Source organism: Tetranychus urticae, chromosome 2, assembly GCF_039701765.1.
Source record: "Tetranychus urticae isolate SD_2017Ah chromosome 2, NJAU_TeUrti_SD_1.0, whole genome shotgun sequence".
Lineage (NCBI taxonomy): Eukaryota > Metazoa > Arthropoda > Arachnida > Trombidiformes > Tetranychidae > Tetranychus > Tetranychus urticae.
Window position 1 is genome coordinate 12,215,615 of NC_142959.1, and position 12,840 is coordinate 12,228,454.

A 12,840-nucleotide genomic window follows, 5' to 3' on the forward strand; every position below is an offset into this window, starting at 1 on the left:
AGAAGATGATTGAGTAAATTGTTCATCAATGAAATTCCATCGATTGTTGGTGTTTATTTTTCCATTAAACTGTTTTCTGGTTACTTCTCAAGCTGGTCGATCTTTAGTTACTTTGTTTCAGGTCATTAACTTCAAGTGGACGGTTAGTTATTTAGCTTGACAAATCTGCTCTTACAACTTAAGCTTGAAAGGTTGACGGGCAGATTGTGTTGTAACTGGTTCTGGTTACAAAGGATACTACTTGAGTCCATGCGATCCTCGCCAAGACCCGTTACTTTATTCATTTAAAATTGTTCAATATTTTTACTATGTTTTTAGGACTCGTTAAGAGTGGAATAATTATTCAAGATACACCCCAGATATAGTAACAAAATAACTTTTCGCAATTTTTATTGGATCCATATCAGTGCTTACCAGTTTTCCGTTGATCTTCAACTCTTGTATTTTTAACTGTGATAACTCTTCACCATTAGCACGCATAGCTTACTATTCAATATTCATCTCTATCTTCCAATTTGGATGGGCTTCTGTTCAAGTGTCTCATCTCTCATTGATACCTGATTTAACACCTAATTCCAATGAACGTATTGGTTTGAATTCACTCCGATATTCATGGACTGTAATTGCCAGCATCACTGTTTATATAATTACCTGGTTGGTTCTGTCTGTAGATCAAACTCTCAGTTACTTTTGCTTTATTATAAGCTCTATCTTTTTAGACTGATATTTCGATTCAGTTATTTGTTTACTTTAAGTAAAGGTGGAATCTCAGAGACACAATCGAGAAACTGGCAGCTTTTTACAATGAAAACATGCGATATGTTTAATTTATTTAACAAAATATATATATACAATTATGGAAATAGACTCAAAGAGTAAATCATGACAGGCAATTGAAAAAAGAAATAAGAAAATTGATATTTTCAAGTTCCTTCTTTTTCCACTAATCCATAAGCTTGAAGAGCAACAGTAGCAGCTAACGCTTTGGCTTGTTTCTTGGTTCCACAAGAAACCGATGGTCTATATTCAACGCCGTTAACTATACATTTCATAATAAAACTTTTCTTATGGTCAGGACCAACTGCCTCAACCATATCATATACAGGTAAATCCCATTTATGTTTTGAACAATGTTCTTGAAGAAATGAAATCGGGTTTCTACCTCTTGAAATTTCAGCTACATCGACAACTTGCGCTGGAATTTTGCTGACAGTTTCTTCTTCTGCTACTAAACCTTTGGTATCAAATTTCAGAGATGGAATAATAGGCTCAATTGTCCCTTTCTGATTTCTACCAAGTCCGGTGCCAGGTTGCCACCCCATTTTGAGCAATAAATGCATACCAATACCATCTTTGATTCTGTTGCCTTCCGAAAATTGTTCCTTAAAAATGTATAAGATGAGAAAAGAAATGTTAAAAAATAGCATAAAAATGGCAAAAAGTAAAAATAATACTTACGATTCCAGCTCTAACGAATCGTCTCTCTTGCATTTGCGAGGCTGTGATTTCAGCTGCAATTGCAGCGGCCTGCTCATTTTGAAGAGCTTGTTCTTGCATTTTTGCAGTTATCTGTAAAAATTAGAAATTAAAAGGATTAAAAAATCAATCAAAATATGATTAGAAAATAATCAAACAAGGGAAGTATCTGATATGGTACAACTTTTCCCCGACTTAAACATTAAGTATTAAAACTTTACTAACCAATCTTTCTGCTTCATAAATTTGTCTGATAGCAACCAAATTCAATGGATCTTCTTGAAGCTTTTTCTTGGCACTTAATCTTAACGCCACAAGAGTACCTATTTCTGAACTATTTGTTGACGGCGCTATTTCTTGATCAGAAGTGGAACTCGTTACAGACATATCTGACTGATCTGTAGATTTTGAAGTTTCTTCTTTCGGGTCTGGAACTTCTTTGAAAACTCTTTTTTTGCTTTTTTCAGGTACTTTTGCCGGTGGTGGCATTTCAGGTTTCACTTCTATCCATTCCAATTCTTTTACTCTATGAGTATCTCCACTTGATACTGGAAACTTATCAGTTAATTCTTTCTGGATTTCTTTGGACGATCTAGTAGGTAACTGGGCGAAATCCCGAACCTTTATTTGAATATCTTTTCTTTCTTTCAGTTTAAATGGATGTCTGATAATGGCAGAGCAAACAGATTTAGTATCACCATTTTCATCGTCATCACTATCAGAATAAGAATCGGAAAGAGAATCTTCATTAGCGGCTGCTTCCATAGTAGAAATTGCACGACAGTATTCTGACCATTGGCTAATCGAATTCTTTTCTTTCAAATTTCTTAGTTGCTCCAGGTTCAACTTATTAATATCTACTCCTTTAGGCAATGTACCTGATTTTATCATACGCGCAAGGTTAGCCTTTGCAATTTGAAGCAATTTTTCTTTATCGACCTTTTCGATAACTGATTGACTTCTTGATCGGCTTCTTCGTCTTCTCTTTGTATGAGATGATCGATCACGACTACGGCTACGGCTACGGCTACGGCTATGTGCTCGTCTTCGACTTCTACTACTGTGACCATGACTGGAACGTTGAGATTGATGATGCGAATCAGAATGGCGATCTTTATTTCGAGAATCTGATGAACTTGATAGATCTGTAGGGTCAATAGAATAATATCCAAGACCTTTTCGCTCGTCTGGACTGGGAGACTTCCTTTTTCTTTTCTTCTTTCGAGTTTTTGAATATTCCTCCAAATTATAAAATGCACTTTCTTTTGACTTTTTTTTCTTTTTCTTTCGTTCCTTGTCTGACTTATGTTTCTTCTTTTTCTTCTTATTCTCCTCGATCACTTCACCCTCCTCTGGAGAGCTTATGTCTTCCATTTTTCTTGATGCTCGGAACTGATAATTAACTGCAATCCATATTATAAAAAGCCAGGAAAAATCGATGGATTTTCAAGTCACTCATTGGTTGATGGCCCTGTATATACACCAAACAAATAAAACTAGTTAAAAATATTTACACTGACAAAATATTAGAGCTTTTTAAATTCTAGAAAATATTAAAAGATAGGATTAACTCTTAATTAATTGAAAATTATTTGAATCTTTCACTTATTCAGGTCCTTAATTTCAGGATGTTAACATAAAGTTGAAAACATAAATATTGTTAAGCAAGTGTGGGAGTGTCATTGAAATGCGCTTAAAATTAGCGGCTTTTTCAAATTTCCTCATTTGCGCATCAAAATGCATGCAAAAACATGTAAATTTAAAAGGAGTGAAAAAATTTTTCCTTTCGAGTTAAGAGAGGGTTTCTTTCACGCACTGGTATCTTAACACCCTGTAACTTTGATGAGAAGAGATCTGTCAAGGGACATTTAACGATATTAGCCATAGTAAGTGTGACAAAATGAGCAAAACCTAATTACATTGAACGTGAGCATCTGCATGTAATCTGGCAAAAAAGGAATGAATGAATTCTTCAGAGGTTGTTGTTGAATAATCAGAATAGATAATTTACCAGAAACAGAAACTTCAATCAAAAGCAACAGCCAAAAACCAAAACCAAAACCAGCTAAGCAACAGCAAAACAGAAATGGCAAAAAAGTCACAAGCTGTATTTTCAACCATCCGATGTTTTATTAATAAATGTGGCCTTACTTTTGATATTCTTTTGTTCACTTGAATTGTTATATCCACTAATGAAATACATAAACACAGTTAAATCACATAGCATAGAAACAAAAGTTTAAATTAACTTTTAATTCAAAACAGATACAATAAGAACAATGATAGGCTTTTACTACACTCACCTACCCAAAGAGTACTCTTTGCACCTACCAGAAACTGCACATAATTTTTCAATGGCCTCTATTAAGGACAAGTTTTAGCCACTTTTGAATTTCGTCGAATTTTTATTCGATTTCTTTAATTATCAATAGGCTTAATTAAATTTTCTTTTGTGAAATATCAATCCAAAAAATAGTTTAAAGCAACTTTTTGCCTAAATTTAATCCCTTATTAAGGGGCATTGAAAATCATGAATTATGCTGCTTGACGAATAGTGTAAATAAGCTATTTCCAGCTTGGTGCAGTTTTTGGAGGACTAAGGCGAGTCCTCGTTGTGGGAAACATATGCCGGACCTCTGTAAACTAAAGAATTTGAATCGTAATTACAGTAACCTGCCAGATAATGGGAAAAACGGAAAATAGCTTATTTTCACTATTTACCGGGCAGCGCACTTCACATTTTCACTTTCAAATTATGTTATTTTTACCTTTTTATGCTCTTTAAATGCTCTTTCCGTCAACACCTAAGATAATGATTTAGTCTACAAAATAATGCTGTTTAGTGAGTAAATTTTGGTCAAATGTCAATATTTCTCAAGGCTACAAGTTAACCAAATCTTGTAAACAATGTGTAATGAATCAGATTCAATCAATGATAATATTAATTTTACGGGCTGTTGATAGGTTTTGAAGTTATTCCTGGTTCTTTTGTTTACATCAGATTTAATCATTAGTTGTTAGACTTTTGATGTAACATTTGTTAAAATCTTGTTGAAAATGTTATGTTTTAGTTCAATAGACTGATCAAAATAAATATAATATTTAACAATTGTAAGCCTTTATTCAATCAAGCCAATTGTTGACTAAAGGTAGTTTATGGCATTGAACAAAATTCAATTTAATGACACTCGTTATTTGTATTAATAACATAAGTTAAACCATTGAAATGCTCGTATCAATCTGGTTTGTTTGTTTTCAGTGCGTTTAGTGTTTTAAATAGCTTCTTTGGCTAATTATCACTAATGCTTGATAGCTATCAATTGATTTAATAGATATAAATTGTTATTTCTTGGCATTATCATTAAGTAACATTTATCCTTCGGAAATCAATTGATACTTGAAAAAATCTCCCATTTGACTTTCACCCAGAAGATGATTGAGTAAATTGTTCATCAATGAAATTCCATCGATTGTTGATGTTTATTTCATCTCTCAACTATTTTCTGGTTACTTCTCAAGCTGGTCAATCTTTAGTCACTTTGTTTCAGGTCATTAACTTCAAGTGGACGGTTAGTTATTTAGCTTGACAAATCTGCTCTTACAACTTTAGCTTGAAAGGTTGACGGGCAGATTGTGTTGTAACTGGTTCTGGTTACAAAGGATACTACTTGAGTCCATGCGATCCTCGCCAAGACCCGTTACTTTATTCATTTAAAATTGTTCAATATTTTTACTATGTTTTAAGGACTCGGTAAGAGTGGAATAATTGTTCAAGATACACCCATAGTAACGAAAATTCTTGGTATAACCACTGATCAGATTGTGTGCTGTTTTTTGCTGATTGAACCGCGTTAATAATTAGATTTAACTTAATCTACGTAAATCATTTTCACCTGGTATTATTCATTAAGCATCACAACTAACATTTTATTTTTCATAAAATAAGCGATAAAATTTACCCTATTCAGCAATAATATCACGATATCACTTGACAGATGTTGACAATAGAGAAAGTGTTTCTTTAACCTGATTAATGTGGTGTTACTATTAAAATAAACGACTAGTTTTAAAATTAAATTCACTTAAATTCAGTATTACATTGGTGTTTGTAATAATTATGTTAGAAATCAAATATCTGAGTTATCATATTGATATTCATGAATGATTAGGTCAAAGATAATATTATCAAGATATAACTGCTTATATTAGTGGTGATAATAAAGATCATTTAATAATTTCCCATTAAATCGAGACCTAATGATTTACTTGGAATGATGAATAACTAAACTGTCAAGTACAGTTTCAGTGTTTAAACAGGTTTTGGTCCCTTATTTCCAGGGGAAATACTGTAATTGCAAATATTTGGGTGTTTTCCGCAATGATGTTTCTCTTTGGATAAAAATCTAGTTTACTAAATTAATAGGAATTGTGTTGTAAATTAATGTATATTAGCAGACAGTTAAATAAGACTAACACAAATCTATCTAAAATGGTTATGGTTATTCTGAGGCAGCAATAATAATAGTATATTAATCATCTATCATCTCTCCTGTTTTGTTTACATCTGTGATTGTCATGTTTTCTATTAAGGAACAGTAAATCAATTATCAATCATAGGTGGATGATTATCATCGCTGATCCAACTTTAATCGCTTTTTTACAAGGCCATTCCATTGCTGCATTTTGATTACCATCTTCAATTGTTATCGTTTCAGGATGGAGAGTCATTTACCATCATCACCATCACCAGTTTCTAACTCGTCTCACGGTGACGAATTCGAGGGTAACTCTGATACTGCGATGCTTTCTCCGTCTTCAAGTACATATAAACCTTTGCCTTTGAAACAAAAATTAGGTTACAGTGTAGGCCACGTGCTCAATGATCTATGTTCCGCAATATGGTTCAGTTATTTACTGGTTTTCATGACTCTGGTCTTGGGATTTTCTTCTACCAATGCCGGTATATTGTTATTAGTTGGTCAGATTGCTGATGGAGCAGCAACTCCTATGGTAGGAATATTTTCTAACAAAATAACTTTTCGCAATTATGGTGCAAAAAAATTCTGGCATCTTATTGGATCCATATCAGTGCTTACCAGTTTTCCGTTGATCTTCAACTCTTGTATTTTTAACTGTGATAACTCTTCACCATTAGCACGCATAGCTTACTATTCAATATTCATCTCTATCTTCCAGTTTGGATGGGCTTCTGTTCAAGTGTCTCATCTTTCATTGATACCTGATTTAACACCCAATTCCAATGAACGTATTGGTTTGAATTCCCTCCGATATTCATGGACTGTAATTGCCAGCATCACTGTTTATATAATCACCTGGTTGGTTCTGTCTGTAGATCAAACAGTTGAAAATAGTACACCTCAAAATGAAACTTCACCCTCTTTAACTGAATATCTTTCTGCAAATGCAAGTTTTCAACATGATTCCACTATTGGGCCTAATGATGCTTCCAAATTCCGTATTCTGGTCATCTCAATAGTATCCATTGGAGCCTTTTTCACCTTGTTATTCCATGTGATTGTAGACGAAAAATCAAGAACAAATCGCTCTCGTACTGATGAAGAAAACTCCAATGAAAGATCAATCGATATCGAACCACATCTCAGATGGTTTGATTGGTTTAGTGTTCCTCAATTTTACAGTATTGGAATTTTATACATGGGAACCAGATTAGTTATCAATTTAACTCAAGTTTATATTCCTTTTTATCTTCATTTCACCTTAGACTTGAGGAAAGAGAGTATTGCCTACATTCCTCTAATCATGTATTGTGCCTCTTTTCTAGCCTCTCTGATCACCAAATACCTAGATACTATTTTTAATAAACGCGTTTTATATGGAATCGGAGGAGTTGTATCGGGTGTAACTTATGCTTGGATGTATTATGGTTCTGGATCATTTTACCGTGTTTATGGAATATTTATTGTCGTTATTTTACTTGGTTTTTCGGGTGCCTTAATGTTGGTGGTATCTTTAGGCCTAACTAATGATTTAATTGGCCACAACACATCTTCTGGAGCTTTTGTTTTTGGTGCCATGAGTTTACTCGACAAAGTGTCAAATGGTCTTGCAGTAATGGTAATACAAAAGATACACCCCACTGATTCACCTTCATCAATCGGTCACGTTGGCTTTTATCGTGATGCAATTACGTATGCTTGTGGTGGAGGAACTCTAATAGGTCTATTTGGTTTAATCATGATCTACATTAAACCCATTAGGACGTATAAGCGTACACAAACATGATCAAGCCAAATTTACGATCGTTTTTGAATTTTATTCCATCCATTGATTATTTTAATATATTTTATATTTAGATGCTTAAATACTCCGATTGTTCATTTTCATAAATTTTTTAAACTATTTTAAATTATGTGGTGACAAAATGTACAATCCGATCTCTGAATTTCTTGTCAATCTTGATAATCTTCTGAAATGTCACACAAAATAAATATGTCATTTTTTCTAGTAATTTTATTCAAATAATAAAGCAATGAAGCAATATTTTTGTAAATTTGTAATTTAAACCTTTCACTAGTTCCAATTTATTAATTTACTTAATTTAGAGCAATCAAGATAAACGGGATTTCAATCAGATGAAAAGGTCGCTTATACAATACGAAGTATAGTTATTTTTTGTGTAATGAATCATCATTTAAAACTGGATTTACAATAATAATCAATAAATGATGTTATTAATCAAATTAAGTAGATAATTCTCAACAATAATGAGTAAAATCTGTTGAAAAGAGGTCATCAGATCTTTTTTGAATATGTTAGCACGATTAAATCAGATTACTTTGAATTGTTGTCCACTTTTGTTATTTAAAAAGAGGCCTCATTGATATTTATAGAATCCACGAAAAGTAACAAAAATTATATTTAATTTCCAATATTGATCATCAAAATAGAGGCAAATATAAAAGTATTAAGCTGATCTTGAAACCATTTGATCGACTGAAATATGTAGGAATTGAACTAAACCTTACATTGTAACGTTATTTGTTTACGGAATGAGGAAAACAAAACCTATTTTTCAAAACAATCAGATGAGATATTGAATTTATCAGCTTAATTTGGATGATTTCATCGAAAAGTGGTTATCATGGGATTCACAATAAGGCTAGATGAGATTAGATTAGACGATTGATGTTTTCGAGATTCATAAAAGGGGAAAATCAACTTGTCATAAAGTAAAGTATTAATTGTTTTCAATTTCTGTATCAGATCTCGTTTTTGGATGGAAAGATTTCTAATTTAATGGTCCAGTTGATGGTGTTGGTAAATGTTGAATTAAAAATTCATTTAAGCTCTTTTAAATTCAGTTAGGTCTTGCACCTTCCACTGAGTTCAATGTTTAGCTCTATTGTACCTGTAAATGCACCTCTTATATGTTAAAATGACTTCTTAACAAGGTTGAACCGGAAATTTTTGTTCCTCTATTTGTTCATTTTCCAATTGTTTACCTAAACTAGTTCACAGAGCTGTGATGATTTACAATTGCGATTGTAAATTAGCTGTCAATGTAAGGTAAAAAGGAGCTTCCTTAACAATCGTTCAACCAATTAATCTGATCCTTGTCAATTTACGGTAAATTTTTGTCTTCTACCTTCAAAATTTTGCTATTCACCAATACAGAATGTTATGTGTTTAAAGAAGCTTCATTTTTACAGAAGGAACCTTTACTTCTATCTATATTTTTTGTGCAATTAATTATCTAAATTAATAGTTGTTCAATTAAATCGATGGAATATTAGATTGTTTTTATAAATGGCGGTTAAATTTCATTTTTCGCGAAACTTGACTTGTTATGAATGTTATGATTTCGTTTGAACTATGAGATGTTATCACAGTCTCTTCTTTGGTTTGTCAATCTGTTAATAATTGTTGTCTTCAGTGGCATTGACTCATCAACCCATGGATTTACAAATAGAGTTTCTGATAGATTGATGAGATTCTGGAGAAAACCTTTTACTCGTAAAAGACTACAATCTACTAATTATAATAGTAGCAAACAATTAGTGCCAGTTGTGTATTTATTTCGCAGACCAAGACTTCAGGATAATCTCTCTGGTTTTCCCGGTTTAAATGGTCTCTCTGGTTCAAATGTTCCTGGTTATGTTACAATATCTGACGATGACTTACCAGAACAAGACGATTCTTCAAATAGCCAAGGATTGGATCCAATAAGTAAGTAATCAATAAACAATACAAGAAGATTAAGATTTACCACAACTTTTAACACCGAACAATCCTAAATATTAATCTTTCGAAAATATTTCTATATGCTGTTAGATTTTGATATCCACTAATTTTCAATTTATTAATAATATAATAATATAGTGATTAATGATTAGTGAATAGCTGAATATGTGGAACTAACATTTTTTTAATCTTTTGCATATTTGCAGTTAAAGGAATCAATAATGCAGTCCAATCACTTGGAATACCCAATTTAAGCTCAAGCGGACAAAGCTCAGATTCAAAGGATCCTTCATTTTCATTTGACCAAAGTGACCGAATACCGATTGGAGGTTCTTTTGACTTTAAACCTTTTGATACCTACAAGAAGCAAATCGGACCAACTGGTACATTTGGTCATGAGTTTCTTGGTCACGGACATGGACATCATTTTCCCTTTCACTTCTTCCATCCAGGATTTCATCACGGCTTCGGAGACTCTCATGGAAAGTCCAAAGTCCATTACATTCCTATGCCTTATCCTTATCCAGTTGTCCACATGAAGCACATCAAACACCATCAAGAACATCATAATAATGACGTTTCTTCATGGGTTTGGGGTATCCTGTTAGCTGCACTTTTACCTATCCTTCTAGGAGCACTTTTACTACCTTTGGGTCTTCTCTTTGGCCTCAGTCTGCTTACTCTATTAGCCGTTGCTGGTGGTGCTGGAGGTGGAGGTACATTCATCCCGATCAATGGAACCGGCACCGCAGTACCAGCAGGTAGACGAAAACGAAGTATTTCTCCTGAGCTTTGGGATCGAGAGCTTCTAGATGCAATTGAATCTTTTATTCTTGATTGTATCCAGAAAGGCAGCAGTTTGTAGATCTTTTTATCTCTCATTCTCATTCCCTATTCACAATTTCATTTATATTCCCATAAACGCCATAATGTTCAAATTTTGAAGGATCATGTGCATCCAATAACTTAAAAATTTCATGATTCGCTTTTCTACATTTAATTTATTTTATTTAATCATTCAATAAATCAATCATTATAACATTAATTTTATTTTCATTGTATATTCACGTATAAACACTTATTTGTATTTTGATCGATTTGAATTTACAGCAGATTTTGAGGAACAAATTTAACCAAATCTTGAATTGTAACAACAATCTAAATTTCAATCGAGCGATTAGTTTGAGGAAATCGGATTGCATGGAATGAGCAATGAGAAGATGCTTAAGCAAATACAAAAGATTTTACTTTTTTCTCATTCATTTCATTGTGATTTATCAATGCCCATTTATTTTCAACAAAACAATTTAACAGAAATCAAACTCCATGGAAGTATCAGGCTTAGTAAATGTACTTCGATGTCTTCTAGTGCAAAGTTCTTGACCCATGAAAGTTCATTGTGAGATAGGCGATGATATCTTTTTGCTTTTCACTTTCGTTCAAAATATCATATCAATTTCATTTAGTCAGTGAAAGTGTCAACTTGAATGAAATAAACGTTGTAATAACGTTTCATCAACCAAAGTACAAATGAAAATTTCAAGTACAATGTTTAGAGAGAAAATGAAAGTTAAAAATTTAATAAAATTATCATTGGGTTGTATTTTTCACAAAACCTTGTTTGTTTTTATATTAATACCATCGCCAGCATCATTATTGCCAACACCAAATTCAACCTCAGCAACACCAAAAGTAACTCCAATCGTCACAAGTTTTCGATCTATTATGGAACATTTAAATTCCTTGAAATTTCCAGAAGCGTTATCAGATTCGCAGCTAACCTCTCGGTCGACTTATCCAACTTATCAACCTCATAAATTAACTTATCCATACATTCACCATACAATTAAAAATACCATTTTACCATCACCAGCATTAGAAATGGGAAATCAAAATCTTTCTGATTCGACTGGTAAATATTATGCTTTTCCCGAGTCATTTTCATCTCCAGTTTATACAGATCTGGCCTATCGACAAACAGCACCAGAAATTGGTAAGTCATCTGCCATCTGTAAAACACAACTTACATAATGTTAGGATGAAATAGTTTTACAGTAATTGTGTTGTCACTTTACGTTTACTCAAAATTTAACTTAAAAATTACCTGAATTCATCTTCTAGGTTCTGATTACAATACTGCAGCGTCAATAAATGGGCTAAATTACAGTCCATTAGCTCAATTAGCTCCAACAATTCCAATGACAAGTTCCTTTGGCCAACAAAATTATCCAGTAATGTCTAGACCATACACACTTTATGGTTATAGTGGAAGTGACTTTGGCTATGGCGGTTTAAACCATGAATCTGGTCATTCTCCAGGCCATTACCAGCACCATACTCCTCCGGTACATCATGGTGGCTCAAATCATCATACTGTCCAATATATTCCCATTCCAGTGGCAGTTAATCATGATAAATCAGGAAATAATCACCATAAACATGATTTAACCACATTACTAGCGGCCATTGCTTTAGCAGCAGGCCTACCACTATTATTAGGAGCTCTATTGCTTCCTCTCGGTGTTTTGTTTTTACTCAATTTGGCGACTTTAATCGCTGTTCTAGCAACTGGACTAGGTGGAGCAGGTAATGGCACTAGAATTGAAAACCCAACATTGAATCGCGGTCGAAGGAGTTTAACAGATCATTATACTGTTGGTTACGATGATCAATTTATGACAATTTTTCAAGATATAATTTTCAACTTTATTTTTGAAATTATTCAAAAAGCTTTGTAAAATAGATCACATTCTGTGCGCTTATTTTTTTCAACTTTCTTATTTTAATTTCATGGAAATCAGGTTTTCATATTTTTATTACAACGAGTACAGTCTTTATCGCTTGAAAAAATAAGGTAACTTAGTTATTGTTGATTATTTGTTAAAGTTATTCCCCTCCTCAATCCATAATCATTCACATTAGCAAATGATTAACAATAATCGAGTGTCTTATACTTTTTCGGTGAGTATTCTTGTCTCAGTTTGAGTGGTACAACTGTATACAAATTGTGGAAGCAATCGATTCAATTTGTAAGCTCATTGTAAGCGAAAAATGTGAAAATATAATTTCCATGACAATCTTGGGTGGATTATTAATAATAAACTATGGCTGTGGTCACTTTAATTTTATTCAAACCATCTG

General features: G+C 33.0%; 4 protein-coding genes across 4 annotated transcripts; 3 read left to right on the forward strand and 1 right to left on the reverse strand.

Moving 5' to 3' along the window:
* Nucleotides 1-796: 796 nt before the first annotated feature.
* Nucleotides 797-3,527, reverse strand: LOC107363607 (protein Son-like). Its single transcript, XM_015930857.3, has 4 exons — nucleotides 3,396-3,527; nucleotides 1,702-2,947; nucleotides 1,459-1,569; nucleotides 797-1,382 (listed from the first exon to the last, which is right to left on the reverse strand). Exons 2-4 carry the CDS (start codon nucleotides 2,848-2,850, stop codon nucleotides 924-926), a joined length of 1,719 nt encoding a protein of 572 aa, XP_015786343.2. The 5' UTR covers nucleotides 2,851-2,947; nucleotides 3,396-3,527; the 3' UTR covers nucleotides 797-923.
* A 2,377-nt stretch (nucleotides 3,528-5,904) lies between these two features.
* On the forward strand, nucleotides 5,905-8,021 carry LOC107363597 (major facilitator superfamily domain-containing protein 12). The gene has a single exon (XM_015930846.3). The coding sequence runs from the start codon at nucleotides 6,193-6,195 to the stop codon at nucleotides 7,738-7,740; it is 1,548 nt and encodes a 515-aa protein (XP_015786332.2). The 5' UTR covers nucleotides 5,905-6,192; the 3' UTR covers nucleotides 7,741-8,021.
* A 1,218-nt stretch (nucleotides 8,022-9,239) lies between these two features.
* Nucleotides 9,240-10,744, forward strand: LOC107371316 (uncharacterized). The gene is made up of 2 exons (XM_015939369.3): nucleotides 9,240-9,684; nucleotides 9,906-10,744. The coding sequence occupies exons 1-2, from the start codon at nucleotides 9,336-9,338 to the stop codon at nucleotides 10,562-10,564; spliced, it is 1,008 nt and encodes a 335-aa protein (XP_015794855.1). The 5' UTR covers nucleotides 9,240-9,335; the 3' UTR covers nucleotides 10,565-10,744.
* A 432-nt stretch (nucleotides 10,745-11,176) lies between these two features.
* LOC149093902 (uncharacterized) lies at nucleotides 11,177-12,437 on the forward strand. The gene is made up of 2 exons (XM_089267396.1): nucleotides 11,177-11,692; nucleotides 11,821-12,437. Exons 1-2 carry the CDS (start codon nucleotides 11,230-11,232, stop codon nucleotides 12,435-12,437), a joined length of 1,080 nt encoding a protein of 359 aa, XP_089123522.1. The 5' UTR covers nucleotides 11,177-11,229.
* The last annotated feature ends 403 nt before the right edge of the window (nucleotides 12,438-12,840 follow it).

Coding starts and splice junctions, on each gene's coding strand:
- LOC107363607 (XM_015930857.3), bottom strand. CDS start 2,850: ATGGAAGACATAAGCTCTCCAGAGGAGGGTGAAGTGATCGAGGAGAAT. Junction 1,570..1,701: donor TTTATGAAGCAGAAAGATTG/GTTAGTAAAGTT, acceptor TAATTTTTACAG/ATAACTGCAAAAATGCAAGA. Junction 1,383..1,458: donor GATTCGTTAGAGCTGGAATC/GTAAGTATTATT, acceptor TACATTTTTAAG/GAACAATTTTCGGAAGGCAA.
- LOC107363597 (XM_015930846.3), top strand. CDS start 6,193: ATGGAGAGTCATTTACCATCATCACCATCACCAGTTTCTAACTCGTCT.
- LOC107371316 (XM_015939369.3), top strand. CDS start 9,336: ATGTTATCACAGTCTCTTCTTTGGTTTGTCAATCTGTTAATAATTGTT. Junction 9,685..9,905: donor CCAAGGATTGGATCCAATAA/GTAAGTAATCAA, acceptor GCATATTTGCAG/TTAAAGGAATCAATAATGCA.
- LOC149093902 (XM_089267396.1), top strand. CDS start 11,230: ATGAAAATTTCAAGTACAATGTTTAGAGAGAAAATGAAAGTTAAAAAT. Junction 11,693..11,820: donor ACAAACAGCACCAGAAATTG/GTAAGTCATCTG, acceptor TTCATCTTCTAG/GTTCTGATTACAATACTGCA.